Raw genomic sequence first — 20,089 nt, forward strand, 5'->3', positions numbered from 1 at the left:
GCAGACACAGTTGCAGCGGTTGCAGGGGAAAATTGGTTGGTTGGGGTTGGGTGTTGGGTTTTTCCTCCTTTGTCTTTTGTCAGTGAGGTGGGCTCTGCGGTCTTCTTCAAAGGAGGTTGCTGCCTGCCGAACTGTGAGGCGCAAAGATGCACAGTTTGAGGCGATATCAGCCCACTGGCGGTGGTCAATGTGACCAAGAGATTTCTTTAGGCAGTCCTTGTACCTCTTCTTTGGTGCACTAATCCACTGCTGTCTCTAAGGAGTTTGCACATTCTCCCCACATCTGTGTGGATTTCCTCCAGGTGCTCCAGTTCCCTCCTACTTCCAAAGACATAGAGGGGTTAGGAAGTTAATTGGTCACATGATTGTATTTGGGTGGTGTGGGATTGTGGGCCGGAAATGCTGTCTCTCTAATTTTTAAAAAAATTCCTCTTTGGCTGCACAAGAAAGAATTTCAGTACAGATGTACATTGTATAATATGAATGACAATAAACTCATCACAATTTTAAGCTATCTATCAGCCTAATCACACACAAATATACACAAATGACAGCTGGCCTTCTCCCTTCCCCAGAGCCCAGTTGGGGCAGGCAAGGGATGAGCAGGAAGAAGGAGCTGTTTTTATCAAGAGCAGTGCCACAAGTAACAGCACATCACCTCTTAGATCACACCTGGGAAGCCAACTTGTTCAAGCAGACTGTACCCAGCCATGGAGCAGGAGTTGGAAATGACAGACTGGGATTAGATCAAATGTAAGATATCCCAGACAGGAGAGACTTTTCCTCAGTGGAAACATATATCATGACAGCAGCTCGGAAGTCGGTAGGCTCAACTCTGAATTTCAGTGCCCTGTGCATTCTGCTTGTGTATAACAATAAACTCGCACACTTTCTCACTGCTGGGTCAGACTGCCATTTATCAGGCAGCTGACGTAAAACCTTCCTTGGTCCCTGCTTTTCAGTTCCAAACAATACTGCCACAGTATTGGTTCACACAAAGCTATTACAGTGCCAGTGACCAAGGTGGAAACCCAGTGCTCTCTGTAAGGAGTTTGTACGTTCTCCCTGTCTTTGCATGGGCTTCCTGCGGGTGCTCCAGTTTCCTCCCGCCCTTCAAAATATATGGGGGTTGTAGGTTAATTAGGATATTTGAGTGGCAAGGCTCTTGGGCTGGCTATATGTCTAAATTTTAAAAAAAATTAAATTACTCATTTGGCAGTATGCATGCTGACAAGTTATTGACCCCGCTTGGCCAATCCAATGGTGATCAGTTCTTCTCTCATTGTATTCCAATACTGTATGTGTGGTGCTAACAGCAAAAAGACATTTGAAGGGTTCTTGTAAGAACATCAAAAATAGGAGCAAGAGTCGGCCATCTGGTCCGTCAAGCCTTCTCCACTATTCAATAAGATCATGGCTGATTTGACCTTGCACTCAGCATTTGGCTTCACCTACCTGCCTGTTCTCCATAACCCTTAATTCTCTTATGATGCAAAAATACCCTCTGTGTCTCTCAAATATATTTAAGGAGGCAGCTTCTGTTACTTCCTGAGGCAGAGAATTCTGCAGATTTACCAGTCTCTTGGAGAAATTCCTTCTCATTCAATGAATCTCTCATTCAATATCCTTTTAACCTCCTGCAAATTAAAAGAGTAAAAAATCTAATGATGTTCTGTATGTTACACCTTGGAGATGTTAAAAACTTCAGTTGAATCAAGTTCTCCTGTCAGTTCCTTTTCCCGTAGCTTCTTCCCCAACTACAGCCCCATCTTGAAGGCACTGCCTTGAGTAAAGCAGGTTAATATTTGAAGGAAAACTCAAAATTCTTCCGCCAGGTCTGTCTGTGGAATAAATCTGAGTTTTACTCTGGATTCAGCCAAGGTACTATACATAAACTGTCTGAAGCAAACCGTCCCACAGGACTCTACTACAAAGTCATCCAAAACTCAGTAAAACAGCATTTCTGCCAAATCACCGCATGAAAACTGACTGACGCATCAGGAGGCTCGAATCTGGAGCCACTCCAGTTTTAATCTCTCCTCCCTATTGTGTAGTAATTTAGCTCTCTGATAGAAACAGGTGTCATTTAATTCCTTATCATTAGTACAGGTAACAACAGTTAGTACTACTATCCTTGCATCTACTTATTCTATCAAGCTTATTCCTGTCTTGGCTCACCTTCAGGCATTCCTTCATCCATGACAGTATCACTCAGAAGAATCAGACCTTCGCAGAAACAAGATGGTCAGAATTTAAGATTAACTTGGTTCAATTTGATGAGCTTTGGCATCTATGTCTGCAATTGGTGGACAACCATGAGAGACTAGATGGTATAATGGGTTGGCCTGATGTCACCTTGAGCACCAAATGCAGTGTGGTTAAAAAAAAGTCTGCCACCTCTGCTGTCTGAAAGTAGGTGTCTTCAGGATGAACTGTGCTGTCGTCCACGGGAACAAGAGAAAGGAGAAACAAAAGACATCAAAGTTTTGCCATATGGTCAATGCCATTTCCCTCTAATGTGGAAAACCATGCTACTCTGTTATCAAACCGGCATCCGTAGTTGCAGGCCACTGCAGGATCAGGATTTCCCAGAGGTGGGGGGGGGGGCACAAAAAACTCTGGGAGGTGTGCAACTGCGTTGGTTGACAGCCTATCATCCCCAGTCCAATGGTTTAGTGGAACGTTTTCATCGTCATATAAAAAAAGCTCTCATGGCATATCTTAAGAGACCGGATTGGATAGATGAACTGCCTCAGGTACTTTTAGGTATCTGTACCGCACCAAAGAAAGATCTAGCTACGTCCTCCGCAGAATGGTTTACAGAGCCTCACCTAACGGTCCTGGGGATTTCATTCCGGCAGCACGTGGGCAGCAGGAATCTTCCACCTTGGTACTCACAATGCTTAAGGGAGAAGGTGGGTACCCTGGTGCCTATCCCAGCCACCCAGCATGGGTCTATAACTTCTTACATTCTGCCTGAACTCAAGGACTGTCTTTATGAATCCCTGCGCAGGGATGCGCACATGGCGCTGTTGTAACAGCTATATGAAGGTCCTTTCAAGGTTGTATGAAATGATGGCTCCACGTTTGTTATGGACATTGACGACAGGCAAGAAACCATTTCAGTAGATCATTTTAAGCCAGCACACGTGGACCTAGATCAGCCAATACAGGCATTACCCCGGTGCAGGGGGCATCCACCGACCCATTCTAGCCATATAGATGAGACTGTGGCATCATCTCCAACTTCAGTTTGTGGGGGGGGGGGGGGGGCAGTGGTTATGTGGGAAACAGCGCCACTCCATTATCTAACTAGCTGAAGTTGGGTGATTGTGATAGCGCGCCAACTGTAATTATTTAAACTCCTGCAAAGATTCCATTAAACAGTTCTGTTGGTCCAGCTCACAGACAACTTCTGTTGTGCTTTATTCACTGCACCACTCGCTACACTAACTCAGTTGAGGGCCACATTATTGAAGCAAAGGAATTGTGTTAAACTGTCTCTGGGAATGTCTCTGTGAGCAAGAGTTGGGAGATGTTCAATTGTGCCATTTTTGGGATTAATTCTTTTGGTTTTCCACAGCAGTAGCCCCTCAGATGAAATCACAGAAAAAAGTCACATGGCAGAAATGTTGCTAAAACCATTAATTTGGCACTTGATTCACATTAATCACGAAAGGTAATATGTTGGCTGAAAGGACAACTCCACAAAAATGTCCAGAGGGTAAGTAGAGTGGGAGATGACCACATGAAATGTAATCTCCATGCAAAGTCCTCCAAAATATCAACAGAAACTTATTGCTGCAGAAATTATTCCATGTCAACTTTCTCAAGCTCTATTTGATCAGAGATGAATAATCACTTACTTTCTGTTAACCTATCCAGTCTAAGTTGAATCTCCATTTAACTGATGACAAATTAGCTCCCCTTCCCTCAGCTCACCTTTCTGCCTTTTACAACAAAAAACTTTATTTGCTGGAGCAGTGTGAGTTTCTTTTTCATATTTCATCTCGATCCGTTTGAGATGAATATAGATTTGAGGCATAGATTGTGTGGACAAACAGCATCTTTTTCCCTCAGCAACAGTAACAAATATCAGTGGCCGTCTGTAAGAGGTGAGGGGAAGAAAGTTGACGGGAGATGTCAGGGGTATGTTTTTTTTACACAAAGAGTAATGGGTGTCTTGAATGCATTGCCAGGCATGGTGGTAGAGGCTGGTAAAATAGGGACATTTAAAAGACTCTTTGTCAGGCACATGGATACAAGGAAAATAGAGGGTTATGAGAGAAAATTAAGTAGTGAAGGTTTAAATTTTTGAGTAGGTTTATATAGGTTGCCACAACATCATAGGTCGAAGGGCCTGTACTGTGCTGTAATGTTCTCTGTTCTGTGCTCATGCATGTGTATGGGAAGACAAAATGAAAAGAGTGACCTTGGTAGGATCTGTTCCATGGTAATAAAGCTTCATTCTCTACAGGAGATTCGGGTTCTGATGAAGCTGACGCACTAGAATGACATCCCCTTCTCTTTCATTCCAATTGGTAAATGCCTCTATTGAAATAATGCACATGGTTCCACTTATTTCCTCACAATATTTTCAATCCATTCCACAAATGCTCCATAACATAATGTAAGTCATGACTGAATCCTACCCAGGAAGCAGGAGTGAATTGAAATCACACTTCATTTAATGGGGAAGGCAAAGAAAATGCATGCAGATACAGTCACATGATTTCAACCAGCATCACAAAGTCCAGCACAATTTTGTTCATGCAGTCTCAGTGGCAACAAGTTGAAAGTGCCTTTAATGCAGTAAAAATGTCTCTGGGGAGTGTGAACATTAACAAGCAACAGTTTGGAATACGCACATGAAGAGATTTTAGGCAGATGTCCAAAAACGTGGTCAGAGATACAAGGTTTAGCAAAGGAGAGGAGTACAGAAGTCTTGTGAGGGGATTCCAGACCTCAGACCATGATTTCTGATGGCAAAATCAACAGGGAAGATGCTATTAAATTCAGGGAGGATTAAACGAAGACTCCAGATATTTTGGTAAATTTAAGGTTCACATCCCAAGCAAAAATAACACTAGACTGTATAAATGAATTATGTGCTCCATGACTGATTGGGGCTTGTGGTAAACTAATTTAAAGATGAAACTACAAAAGCTGAGCCAAAAAAGTATTGATCCAGCTCGTGTATATTTGCTCCAGCGCCTCACAGTGAGTGAGCAGAAAATCTGCAAAAACAAGGGTTCCTAAAAATTATTAAGCAAAGAAAGCTGCCAAAAGTGTTGAGCACATACTGTACTTCTGAGGAGGCAATTAGGGTGTTCAAGGAAGAAGAAATTATTCGACCAGCCATTAAAGAAAAAGTGACCATAAAATATTACAACCAGTTATAACACTGTCTAATCAATGCCATGTAATCTATCACAAAATAATATATTATGTCATAATGTAATATAAAGATGTTTTTACAATGTTTAGAATGGTCCATTTCACCTTCTCTTTCAAATAAATCAAGCACATAATATGGGGAGTCAGTAAAGATTCAGAAAGAAACAAAGCTCGAAATCAACCCACAAATATGGTTTCAGAAAAGTAAAGATCATCTTGTCGTCATCTCAGAAACAGATGTCCTGCCTTTGAACAAAGACAAAAATACCATGATCTGCTCCACACTTCATTATGAGTCATTGTTTCGAAGGGAACAACCACCAGTCCAACCTTCCTGTGCCATGTGTCTTTGCCTTCCACATCAGTGCTCTGTGTGCAGCAACTCCAGTGATGGCAAGGAATCCTGAGCAAAGGGGAAAGGAAGGAATGAGAGTACTGGTCTTCAGTACAAAAGCTACTGAACTGAGCACTTTTACTATCTTAATTTCATTTTGTGGCTATTTTTGTGGTTCTCAACCTTTTTCTTTCCACTCACATCCCACTTTAAGTAGTCCCTATGCAATCAGTGTTCTGTAAAGGATTGCTTAAGGTGGCATGTGGGTGGAAAGAAAAAGTTTGAAAACCATTGTTTTAATTGTTCCTAATTGACTCGTTATGTGCATGGTTTCATCACTCCAAGGGAAATGGGTCAATGACAATTTTTCTTGAGCAAAATATTTAAGTAACAATTGGGTCAAGATCAGTGATTCTCAACCTTCCCTTCCCACTCATGTACCACCTTAAGCAATCCCTTACTAATCACAGAACACTAATGACATAGGGAATACTTAAAGTGGGATGTGAGTGGAAAGAAAAAGGTTGAGAACCACTGATAGTTCTATAAAGTAACTTTATTTTCTACTTGCAATGGTTTATTAAACACTTTAGAACTTTAAAAAATAGCTGGGAATCTGTCAAAGCCCATCCCAGTGGTACCACCGAGGGAAGAGTCTCCATTACACTCATCCCAGAGAGGGTAGGGGCAGGGAAGTCTCCATTGCAGCTTGTCCCAGAGGGGTCACAGGGGCAGGGAGGGGCATCTCTATCACAGCCCGTCCCAGTGGTAGCAGCCATGCAGGGAGGGAAGCCTCCCTCACAGCCCATCCTGGAGGTACCACAGGGGCATGGAGTATAACTCATCTCAGAGGAGTCATAGGGAGGGAAATGTCTGTCACAGCCCATTCCAGAGGGTCACAGGGGTAGGGAGGGAAATCTCGATCACAGCTCATCCCAGAGGGTCACAGAGATGGTTGTCTCCATCATAGCCCATCCCAGAGGTATCGCAGTGAGCAGAGTCTCTTCACAACCTGTATCAGAGGTACCACCATGAGAGGAGTCTCCATCACAACCTGTGCCATAGATACCACAACACTTAAGTATTGAGTATGAGTACAACCAACCAATTTTCCTTTGCAACCGCTGAAACCGTGTCTGCCTGTCCCGTATCAGACTTGTCAGCCACAAACGAGCCTGCAGCTGACGTGGACATTACCCCTCCATTGATCTTTGTCCGCAAAGCCAAGCCAAAGAGACAAAGACATAGGAGAATGTACAGATGCAATGAAATTCTGACTTACAGCAACTACACACCAAGATACACCCTCTACAATAGTATAAATTAAATTTCCACAATCTGCAATGAGACAGAAAAAGAGATAATAAATATAAAAGGATCAATAAATAAATATTCACAGTTGCAGTTGGTGGAAAAAAATGAGGTTTTAATAATGTTGACAGATCTTTTGATGGCGTCAAACTAGCTCATGGTGAGGGTAATATGGGGATTACTGAGAACCACATACCACTGATTGAGAAAATTGAGACTATATTTTCAGTTTATGATTAAGGTGAGATGTTTCAGATGTCAGAGATAGATGCCCTAGCCGACATTTCTATCTCCACCAACTCATCCTAAACACACTTCCATGGAATCACAACGGCTACAGCTACAAATTCTTGAACCTTGAGCAAAGATTGTTGTGTTGGAGGAACAAAACAAGTCAGGCAGCATCAATGGGTAGAAATCATCAGGCCTCGCGATAAAGTGTCCTGACCTGAAATGTTGACTGACCATTTCTACCCATTGATATGGTCTGACCTGTTGGCTTCCTGCAGTACTTCTTTACCCATAAACAATTTCTGGTTATTTACCTTATTGCTGGTTGTCAAATGTTGCTGGGAATAAATTACTTGATGTGTTTTCTCACACCACTTTGTTAACTACCTGACAAATGGCCTGAGTAAAAATACAGTAAGTATTTTGGAGGAACTCAACAGGTCTCACAACGTCCATAGGAGGTAAAGATATATATCCAAGATTTTGGGCCTGAGCCATTCTTTAAGGTATCCTCCTGGGTATAAAAATCTTTGGCTGTCAGGAGGATATCAGAATTTATTGTCATCACCATGTCAAGAAATTTGTTGTTTTGTGGCAGTATTGCAGGTGCAAATATTACATTTTTAAATAAATAAATTAGTCTGCAGTTCACTGTCCAGAAATCTGAGAAGCTAATTTTGTATTATTGTGTGTATGTATTCTGGGTCTGTACCTCCTTCCTGACGTTTGCAGTGTGAAGAGGGCATGGCCTAGATGGTGAGGGTCCTTGAGGATAGAGGCTGCTTTCTTACAACGCGGCCTCTTGTATATATCCTCGATGGAGTGAATGCCCAAGGTGGTGATGGCTGAGTTCAAAACTCTCTGTAGTCTTTTCCTGTCCTGTGCATTGGCAGCTTCATACCAGACTGTGATGCAAACAGTCAGAATGCTCTCCACAGTACACCTGTACAAATTTGCAAGTCACACTAAATCTCCTCAAACTCCTTATGAAGTATGGCTGCCGGTGATCCTTCTTCATGATTGTATTGGCATGGAGGCACCAGATAGATGTTGACTCCTAGGATATGAAAGGCACCGTGCAAGTGTGTGTCCAATCCAGAAGTTTATAAAATTGGATCAACAAATGTGGACACTATCTTTACGCATGAAGAGTTATATTCAGCAGGACATAAATGGGATGTTTTCCCCACTGAACAACATGCCAATAATATAGCTGATACTGGACAAAAAAAGCAACTGATATGAAACAGAAATATTGATGTAAAATGTAAAATTTGTATGTATAACTGATCATCAATGTTTGGCCTGAAAGCCAATTTGAATAATAATATTCATCAGATAAATTGGGAGGGTTAAAATTACCAGATTTTAAAAAATATTGTTTAGTTGCATAAATTTGTTTTGTTGCTGCTTTTTTTAATGAGGCGATTCCTTCCTGGGCTATAATTGTCTTGCACATGGTAGGAGAGGAGATGGCAGAATTTATTTATAAATGGAATTAATTAAAAGGAAAACAAATAACCCATTATTGAAACACGTAATTTATATTTGAGACAAAATTAAACAATTCAAGGGATTATCCGCAAAGACGTCTCAATCTCAAAACAGTTTAATATCCATGACTTTGGGTAGTAGAATCTTGTCTGCCTAGTACCAACATGGTATAGGGGCATTGAAGATTGTTATGATCAATAAAAACAATTTATATCTTTTGAGGGACTTAAAAAGAAATATAATTTACCAAAAATACAAATTATTTTGCTATCTCCAATTGCAATCTTTTTTGGGGGAAAAGTCTTAATGGTCTTATCAATGTGCTCAGAAATAAAAATTCTAATTCAAAAGGGGAATGCAACCAAATTTATCTCTAATATATATGCTCTGATCCAAGATCTAAGCCAAAAACCTGGACTACATAGATGGAGGGAGAGATGGGAATCAGATTTGGGCATTGTAATCGATCCACAATGCTGGTCAGGTTTATGCGTAGATAGTATGATTACCTTAATTAATTCTAAATATAGACTGATTCATTATAATTTTCTGCTCCAATTATATCTCACACCTCAAACGATATATAAAAATAAACCAGAATTTTCTGATAGGTGTTTTAGGTGTGGTACAGATGTTGGTACCTGGTTATTCATAAAATTAAGACCCTTTTGGATAGAATTGGGGGAAGTGTTGACAAAAATAGTGGGGATGAACTTTCCTCTAGACCCAAAATGGTTTCTTCTGTGGAATTTGGCAGTTATAAAAGTTAACTTCTCCAGAAGTAAATCTGAACTTATTAACAATGCATTGTCAGTAGCTTAGAAATGTATAGTGGTAAAATGAAAATCCAATTCTCTACTTCACATTGATCATTGGAACGTGGAAGTGCAAAGTTGTATTCCCCTTGAGAAGATTACTTATCGTCTTAGGAATAGATATGGTATGTTCATCGAAATTTGGAAACCTTATTTAGATTACTTAAATGCCCAGATTGTATACAGGTGCCTAACCTATTATCCAGGATCATCGGGGCTGGACACCTTCCATTCTTCAGAATTTTCCAGATTTTGGAATCTTTTTGATTTCCATCCCTTAAAGCCTGCCCAAGTCATGCTGTTGCATCCACCCTTCACCCCCCCGAGTCACGCTGCCGCATCCACCCTTCACCCCCCGAGTCACGCTGCCGCATCCACCCCCAATCCTCTCCCAAGTCGCGCTGCCGTCTCTCTCCTCCCTACCTTGCCCACCAGAGCCACGCTGTCCTCTTTCCTCCTTGCCTGATCAAATCGAGATGCTTTCTCTCTCTCTCTCTCTCACTCTCACTCTCCACCCACACCCCCCCCCACACCCCACCAGGAGAATGGCCCCCCTCTAATCCCTTGCATTGGCACAGCAGTTTCAGCTGCATGGGGAATGATGGGTAGCAACAACTGCCAAGGAGCCACCACAATGCCAACTGAAAGTGTCACAACGCTGGATGAGTGTCAGTATGGGCAATTCAGAGGCGCTTATAAAGTAGCGGAATATGACGGGATACACGGGAGTTCCACCAAGGTTGTGTCGAGTCATGTTTGTCGAGTCATGTTTGATACCAAAGTCCATCTTTTATGAATAGGTGTCATCTACCAAAGAAAGTGCCAGTTTTTGGAGGTTGCTGGTTTTCAGAATTCTGAATAAAAGGTTAGGCGCCTGTAATTTATTTTGATATTTGTCAATTAGTATAATCTTTATTAGAAATGTAATATTTTTTAAATGATGGGACTCTGAGATGTTGAACCTTGCTCCTGATTCTTTTTATTTTCTATTTTCTTTCTTTTTATCTCCCTCTATTTCCTTCTGTCTGCCCCCTTTTCTCTCATATCTGGGGAGGGGGCACTGGGAGAAGAGGGACTCTCCTTTCCTTTTTTTTTGGTCCTTATTAATGTTTTTCTATGATTTTATATTCAATGTATTATTGTTATTATATTAATTGAGTCCTATATTCTGTATTAACTTAAATAAAATATATTTTTTTCAATTCAACAGACAATTGGAGGGGAAGTCTGTTAGAGAATACAGAGGAGCAATGAGATGAGATGAAGTCGAGATGCTTTCTCTCTCTCTCTCTCTCTCTCACTCTCCACCCACACCCCACCCCCACACCCCACCAGGAGAATGGCCCCCTTCTAATCCCTTTGTTGCTCTTCCTCTATTGGAATCATTCCATGAATCAACGATCAGTGAACTTCGATTTAAAAAAGGCAGGTTAAAGTTTTGAATAAGCACCCATAGTTGAACTTAATCAAGTATCTCAGGAGTACGGGGAAAATTAAAGATAAGGAATACTGCATTCACAAGGAGGCTTCTTGGGCTGAGCAGTTATCAACTACATCTCAGAATGGATGACACAGTTGTATTGCTCTTAGAGCCACTACCTCAGAGATCTGGGTTCAATCTTGACCTCTGATGTTACCTAAAGTTTGCTGGTTCTCCAACGAGGTTGGAGCCTGGGGGCTCCAATTTCCTCTGGCATCCCAAAGACGTGCAGGTTAAAGTTTTAACTCGCTACAATTAATTGCCCCTAGTGTGTTTATGATTGGTAAACTCTAAGGAGAGTTGATAAGAGTGTGAAGAGAATAAAATGGGACTAATGCAGAATCAGTGCAAATGAGCGAATGATGAGAAAGGTTTCTAGAGGGGATGTTTGTATGCTGTATGAGAAAGGCAATGTAAAGATCAGCATTGGTGGAAGGACATTCAAAGTATAGAAGACTGTAAAAATGCTCAATGAAAAAGGTGAAGAAATAGTAGAGGTAAAGAGAGGAGAAGGGGATTCACATTCATCATAGAGACATAAAATGATGGAGAATCATGTTGCCCAATGCTACTGCAGTGAGAACACTGGTGTTTACAATCTTTGTATGGAAAACAGTCAGCAATCTCAGGTTCTGAGTAATTCCTGCTGATGCAGAACAAGGCTTGTTGCTGTACACATTTACCCAACTCCCATTTACTTGCATTCAAACGTTACTTCATTGATAAGTTGTTTAGGACCTCCAGAGTAATCCTGCTTCAAAGTATACAACACTAAATTACATGTTTTTGACCATTAATAAATGACAAAAAAAACGAGGGAATAAAATTAATCCTGAAAAAAATGTTGGCCAAGCTGTCACCCCAAAGACATAATTTCAAAATTTTATTGTAATTTTGCAAAAATGCTTTGAAATGTTCATGATATTTCAGCATCAAATGTATACTCATTCACAACTGTGCAGAATGTTTAAAAGGTTTGTTTAAATTGCTTCCAAGTTTCCAGTCTGTGGGAACTCTTTAATGCGATTGGCTACTCACCAGCTTGATGACATCACAGCCACCAGCACTGCAGATTTAATTGAACAGATTCCTGGCAGTGACGGGTAAAGTCCTTGCCACAAGGATCCCAAGATATTCTCCAAAGTGAGCAATAAACACTGCTGGGTGAATATTCCTGAACATTTAATCCACCAATGGCAGAAGATTCATGGGATTAGAAACCCAAACCTCTGGATTTAAACTGCCCAGTTTCTTTCTGGCTGTTATCAGACTCTTAAACAGATCTCACACTGGAAGAAGCTGATTCCCTTGCTTTGTCTTTTTGAACCATGTTGTTCTCTGTTCCTTCATATTTTTGCACTTTCATCCATAGGCTGCATTATTTGACTACTTTTACATGACTAGACAGTCAAGGAAATGCACCAACACCTCCATTTTCTCAGTAGACAGTGGAAGCTCAGCACATCCTCCCTGGGTGGGGTGGCCCTGTTGATGAGGAATGAAATTCAGGCCCTTATGAGGGGTGACATGGAATCAGGAGATGTAGGGGCAGTACGGATAGAACTGAGAAATTGTAAGGGCAAAAAGACTCTAATGGGAGTTATCTAGATTCCCCCAGAGTAGCTTGGATATAGGGTACAAGAGTTAAAATTGGCATGTTGCTAAGGGAATGCTATGGTTGTTATGAAGGATTTCAACAGGTAGAATGGGAAAATTAGATTGGTACTGGACCCCAAGATGGATTCTTAGAGCAGCTTCTACTAGACCGTACCAAGGAGAAAGCAATTCTGGATTTAGTGTGTAATGAACAGGATTTGATAAGGTAAATAAGCCATTGGGAGGTAGTGACCATAATATGTGAGAGGGAGAAAGGAAAATAAGAAGTGTCAATATTAGAGTTGAACAGAGGGGAGTATGGAGCCAAGAGGGAAGAGCTGGCTGGCCAAAATTGACTGGAAATATACCCTAGCAGAGATGTCAGTGGAACAACAATGGCAGGTATTTCTGGTGCAATGGATTTATGTTAATCTTTAATATGTTAAACTATATTTCTCATATACAAATAATTATATCCATATAGAGAAACTTTGTTTTCTGAGAAGAGTGTTCATTCTCAGAGTTGACATGTCTTGGACAGACAGAGCTAACAGATGTCAAGTGCATCTTAATTATTCAAGAACTGCTGAAGGAGGCCATATATTTTGAATCAAAGCCACTTAAGCCTCTTGAACAGAGATGAGGTCAGAGTTTGTTATGGAATGGTTTTGAAAAAGGAACAGAATTTTGGTGGAAATAAAACTGATGGTCATGTGGATTCTAAGATTTGGGTCTCGGCTTAGTTATGATGTAATAGTGACATGCTTTGGAGAAATATATTACTGAATTCGGGCATTTTGAGTTCATTCTGGAGAGTACAGAAGTCAAAACCCCTGTTGCATGGGTTTAAACCTTGTGAAAGACAGGGTTGAGTTACAGTAACCAGAATTGGTACTGTTGCTGTGTGTTATTCCTGGGGAAAGGGAACACAGAAATATTGGCTTTTAAAATAAGGAAGACCATTTTGCTGTCTCTTTGGAAGAGAGGACAGATTTCTACTCCATCTATTTTTGTATTTGGCCACTTTATTTAACCCTTGTCTGATTTGAGAATTAATTGTGGAAGAAAATAGCCAAATTGTGAGGAAAGAGGCCTGAAGAAATAATGTTTAAAAGCACTTTATAATTATTTCTGAACTGAAAATTTAAGACCTTCAAGCAAGACTAAAATGATGCTAAACTTTTAAAGATTGACTTTTCAGAATGGGACTTTAATTACACACACACATATTTACATTTACACATAGTGGGTTAAATTTAGAGTTATGTAAGTTTAGAGATAAGTAAGATATTTCATGTTATTGAAAGTTTAATAAAAACTAGAATTCTTTTATTAGTGCAAACAAATTCTCTTTCATCCCAAACAAAATTTAAGGGGGTTGTTAGTTCGTAACACTGGGAATAATACAGAAGGTGCAGGATCAGTTCATTCCAAAGAGGAAGAAAGATTATAAATGGAGTAAGGGACGACCATGGGTGACAAGGGAAATCGAGAAAAATACAAAAATAAAAGAGAAGTACAACATAGCAAAGATGAGCAGGAATCCAGAAGATTGGGAAATGTTTTAAGAGCAACAGAAGATAACTAAAAAGACAATATGGGGAGAAAAGAGGTACAAAGCCAGGAATATAAAAGCTTCTTTAGGTATGTGAAGAGAAAAAAAAATACTTAATATCAAAGTTAGGCCCTTGAAGACAGAAATGGGTGAAATTATTACGGGGAACAAGGAAATGGCAGATGAGTTGAACAGTACTTTGGATCTGTCTTCTCTAGGGAAGACAAACAATTTCCCAGCTGTAATAGTGGTCAGACAACCTAGGGTAATGGAGAAACTGAAGGAAATTCACATCAGGCAGAAAATGATGTTGGGAGACTGATGGGACTGAAGGCTGATAAATCCCCAGGGCCTGATGGTCTGTATACCAGGGTACTTAAGAAGGTGGCTCTAGAAATTGTGGTTGCATTGGTAATCATTTTCCAATGTTTTATAGATTCCGGATCAGTTCCTGCAGATTGGAGGGTAGCTAATGTTGTCCCACTTTTTAAGAAATAAGGGAGAGAGAAAACAGGGACTTATAAACCTGTTAACCTGACATCAGTGGTAGGGAAGATGCTGGAGTCAGTTATAAAAGATGAAATAGCAGCACATTTGGATAGAAGTAACAAGATTGGAATGAGTCAGCGTGGATTTACAAAGGGAAAATCAGCTTGACTAATCTTCTGGAATTTTTGAGAATGTAACTTTGAAAATAGACAAGGGAGAGCCAGTGGATGTAGTGTACCTGGGCTTTCAGAAAATCTTTGATAAGGTCCCACATAGATTAGTGGGCAAAATTAGAGCACATGGTATTGGGGGTAGGGTACTAACATGGATAGAAAATTGGTTGGCAGACAGGAAACAAAGAGTAGGGATTAACAGGTCCCTTTTAGAATGGCAGGCAGTGACTAGTGGGTTACCACAAGGCTTTGTGCTGGGACCACAGCTATTTACAATATACATTAATGATTTGGATGAAGGGATTAAAAGTAACATTACAAATTTGCAGAAGACACAAAGCTGGGTGGCAGTGTTAAATGCAAGGAGGATGTTATGAGAATGCAGGGTGACTTGGACAGGTTGGGTGAGTGGGCAAATCCATGGCAGATGCAGTTTAATGTGAGATTATTCACTTTAGTGACAAGAACAGGAAGGCAGATTATTATCAGAATGGTGTCATGTTAGATAAAAGGGAAGTACAATGAGATTTGGGTGTCCTTGTTCATCAGTCACTAAAAGTAAGCATGCAGGTACAGCAGGGAGTGAAGAAAGCTAATGGCATGTTGGCCTTCATAACAGGGGAAGTTGAGTATAGGAGCAAAGAGGTCCTTCTGCAGTTGTACAGGGCCCTGGTGAGATGACACCTGGCATTGTGTGCAGTTTTGGTTTCCAAGTTTGAGGAAGGACATTCTTGCTATTTAGGGAGTGCAGCATAGGTTCACAAGGTTAATTCCCGGGATGGCGGGACTGTCATATGTTGAAAGATTGGAGCAACTGGGCTTGTATACACTGGAAATTAGAAGGATGAGAGAGGATCTGATTGAAACATATAAGATTATTAAGGGATTAGACATGCTAGAGGCAGGAAACATGTTCCCGATGTTGGGGGAGTCCAGAACCAGAGGCCACAGTTTAAGAATAAGGGGTAGGCCATTTAGAACAGAGTTGAGGAAAAAGATTTTCACCCAGAGAGTTGTGGATTTGTGGAATGCCCTGCCTCAGAAGGCAGTGGAGGCTAATTCTCTGGATGCTTTCAAGTAAGAGTTAGATAGAGGTCTTAAAGATGGTGGAGTCGAGGGATATGAGGAGAAGGCAGGAACAGGGTACTGATCGTGGATGATCAGCCATGATCACTGTGAATGGTGGAGCTGGCTCAAAGGCCCAAATGGCCTCCTCCTGCACCTATTGTCCCTCACCAACCTCTGCAGGTGCACCATCAAAAGCAGACTTGCTGGATGTACCACAGCCTGGGAACTGCTCTGCTTCAGATCAGAAGCAGCTCCAGGAGGTGGTGAATGCAGCTCAGAATATGTTCGACCCATCTCAGAAGAACCTTTCATATTGCATTTAGTATAATGTGACAAGTAAACTTAAATTGTGGTCTTGTTTATTTGTCCACTTATTTTGTTATTGTATCAACTGCTGTATGTGATAGAACATCTGGAAAGCACACAAAACAAAGCTTCTTAATGTCTTTCACACATGACAATGAACAATTCAATTCAATGCTAAGTGATAAAGGTAACCATCACTGACATCTTCCTCTCCATTTCCCCCAACTGTGTGTGTCAGAGTTAACGTCAGAGACACCAACCATATTCCCCAACGCCAGCACCCAAGAGAAAGGGACAGCAGTCGCTGCTGTCAATCAATCTGGGGATATTGTTGGGTGACCTCAACTCATGATTGTGTTCAGTCCATAGTGTCAAGGTAAGATTTGAAACTGCATGGCATTTCTTGGGAATAATATCCTCAAGAGGAACTGGTCCCTTGACCATATCCAACACATATCCTCTCCCTCTTTGATAAAACCTCAAGACAATGCAATCCGATGTGCTTTCATATTGCAGACCATCCAGTCTGCCTTCACAACATCATCAGCTGCCATTTCCAACATCTATCACTCAAACCCATCACCAAGCCCTCTTTTGCACTTTGCCTTTCAGTGGGATTACTCATATGCAACTGAAGGAAAATGAAAATCTGGAATTCAGGAAACATTGAGCAGGTGAGTGTTGGAAGAAACAGCAGTCAATACTTCTGGCTCAGAGCTGAAGGGTGCAGCATCAACTGAGTTATTTCCTTCCATTCCTCTGACCAGGATTCCATGCCTTCCTTCCACAGCAGTTGCAGTTCCTTCTGCTCCAAGATTCCCAGGTGTATCATCTCATACTTCGGACAGAGCAGATCAAGATATGCCTTCACTTTGTCATACTTTCTCCTCAATCTCATCCCTGACCTCCCTCCCACTCCACACTTCCCTGCGTATGGTGTCCCATATTTCTTCCACCAGTTTCCTATTTTTGCAGCCTTGGTCTCAAAGTGAAGAGTCCTGACATGGCCCTATGGAATGCATGAATTTTGTATTGTCAGTTCATTGCCTGATTCTGTGATTAAACCATACAATTAGTGTTGTGGTTAGCAATGCTGTTATAGGGCCAGCGAGTTAGTTCGAATCCCCTGCTGTCTGTAAGGAGCTGGTATGTTCTCCCCGTCTGTATGGGTTTCCATACGTAGAAGGGTGAGAAGGTTAATTGATCACATGAGCATATTTGGGGATATTGATCTCCTCAGCTGGAAGCGGATGTTAACATATGGTATTTCTAAATTAAAATTAAATTGACAATTTTTTTGCAGTTTACTGGAGCCACAAACTTCCTCTCACGTTTCAGACTATTTGTTCACTAGTTGTGTCCGGATGTATCACAATGCTTCTTAATTTTGGCATTTTCAGTTCAGTTCCATTTCATTTTTTGCTGATGGATACTGTTCATCATTGAGTGATCCAGCACAGGGAGAGGCCACTCCACCCATCAAATCCATATTGGCACCCCAGCAATGCAAGTCCTTCAGGCCAATTCCCCTTCCCTTCTCCCCTCACTCACGTATCCATCGATTCCCCTTTTACATTTCTGCCTCTTGGCAAATTAAGTGGCAACTTATACCAGGCAATAAATCCACAAGCACCCCATCAGGATATTGGAAGGCAAGTAGAGCACCTCAACAAAGGCAGGATTCAAGGCCAGGACGGTCCTGTCTCCTGGGCCTATGAACCACACTGATCACGATGCCAAAGTGCCCACATTACCTGCTTTCTGCTGTCTGGCCGTTGATGCTGAATCAGTGTTGTTGAGTTGCAGAGGCTGTAAAAGCATTCATCACAGCTCAAATAATCTCTCACCTTCAGGAGACACCAGTTGGGAAATGGACAAAGCATGAATAATGTGGAGAGAGCTCCGGCCCTAGTGTCAATATAACAGGAGTGCACATCTTTTCATTAATATTTATTGCACTTATCAAGCAATGTCCATGATTTCAGCATATCCAAGAGCATCTCACAGCTAGTTCCCAATTTCAAAAGTCACTGCAGGAACAACAGCCTCTTGTCTCGTAGCAAACTCCCACAGACACCACTGTGAGATAAACCATAGTCTAATTGAATGGTATTGATTTTGGAATAAACGTGAGCCATGAAACAAACTAGCAATAACACTCCTTCTCACATTTACATAATCACCTGAGGTGTTTCTGTGCCCATCTGAAGAGGCAGCCAGAAGCCTCCACGGCACCCATATAACCATATACAGCACAGAACAGGCCGGTTTAGCCCTACTAGTCCATGCCGGAACAAATCCCCACCCTCCTAATCCCATCTGAAAGACAGCTCTGGTGACAGAGATGAACCCCCTCAGTCGGTGTGAGATTGCCAACCTGGATTGTGTGATTTACAGGACACCAGCTGGCCCTCTGAAGATGATGCACAATGAAAGCCTATCTGAAGGATTCTTATTGGTGGTGTCAATACAAGTCAGCAGAGTTCACGGCAAGAGCAAAGGGTCCACGCCATTTGATCAGCGAGTGAGATTTGGCAGGTGCCTTAAGCTCCAACACATGACAATAGACAATAGGAGCTGGAGTAGGCCCTGCGGCCTGTCGAGCCAGCACCGCCATTTTACAGATCATGGCTGATCACTACCATCAGTACCCCTTTCCAGCCTTAACCCTTAACTCCTTTGCCCACTAGAGTCTTATCTAACTCTCTTTTGAACAGCGAATCTGCCTCTACCACCCTCTGTGGCATGACATCTTTAACGATTGATGAAAACAGTGGGATCACAGCTATGAGGCAAACATCAGGATCATGATTCACCGAGCTGACATTTCACAACAGGTGTTCCACAGATGATGCTGTAGCCTTGACACTCTACTTCATCTTGACCCAGTAAGGGAATGATGCCTCAGATGCCATTCTGGCTGGGTCCACAATACCTCCTCATTTGCCAAGAAGGTACACTACCTAAGGAGGATGAAGAGGGCGAGGCTACCAGCCCCCATCTTCACAACATTTTACAGGGGCACAATTGAGAGTATCCCATCTTGTTGCATGGTTATTGTATGGTAGCTGAAAAGTATTAGACCAGAAGGCAATACAGAGGATTATCAAAATGACCAAGAAGGACATTGCGGTCTTCCTATCTTCTACTGATAACAATCGCCAAGAGCATTGCTTAAATAGGGCTCAAAGAATTGTTGGGATCCTTTTCCATCTATTACCTACTATCATCAAAGAGGTACAGAAGCATCAAAATCAGAACTGTGAGGCTGAGAAATAACTTCTCCCACAGGCTGTGAGATTGATGAAGGGTATCCTATAAATAAGTAAATCATCCTAAAATATTTATGTATATTTATTTAGAATTGTATTTTTATGCACATATGTGATTTATTATGTGCTGTGAATTGTGTGTGTAAATGTGTGCACCGTGGTCCGGAGGAACGCTGTTTCGTCTGGTTGTATATGTCGTCAGATGATAATGATCTTTCAACAAAATCAATTCCACTTTATCAACTTAATTGGTCTAATGGCTAATACACAAAATTGCTGGAGAAATTCAGCAGGTCCTGCAGTGTCCATCAGAAGCAAATATATAAACATTTTGGACCTAAGCCCTTTGTCAAGATATGAGGAGAAAGCAGGCACTTTAATAAAAAGGCAGGAGGTCAGGGGGGAGGAGGGAAGAAGGGACAGGGGTAGGAGCACAGGCCAACAGCCAAGAGTGGCTATGGAGAAGACACCGGGGGAGGGGGTAGCTCTGCCAGTGATCTGATGAATCCTGCTCTTTGTGCAATAGCCATACTTCCCTGAGATGTTCACAAGACTTTCAAATTTAGGC

At 41.5% G+C, this 20,089-nt stretch overlaps 1 protein-coding gene across 7 annotated transcripts in view; it reads right to left on the reverse strand.

The window, feature by feature from the left end:
* pappa2 (pappalysin 2) overlaps positions 1-20,089 on the reverse strand; it is a 406,366-nt gene that overhangs the window by 383,606 nt on the left and 2,671 nt on the right. The window contains exon 1 of one of the 7 annotated variants that reach the window (XM_069937527.1): positions 2,179-2,538. The exons of the other annotated variants lie outside the window; for them this stretch is intronic. Coding sequence (XP_069793628.1) covers positions 2,179-2,200 — 22 coding nt within the window. The 5' untranslated portion in view covers positions 2,201-2,538. Of the gene's footprint in view, positions 1-2,178; positions 2,539-20,089 lie in introns of those variants that run through there. 7 annotated transcript variants of the gene reach the window in all.

The sequence above is a fragment of the Narcine bancroftii genome, chromosome 5, assembly GCF_036971445.1.
Source record: "Narcine bancroftii isolate sNarBan1 chromosome 5, sNarBan1.hap1, whole genome shotgun sequence".
In the NCBI taxonomy this organism is placed as follows: Eukaryota; Metazoa; Chordata; class Chondrichthyes; order Torpediniformes; family Narcinidae; genus Narcine; species Narcine bancroftii.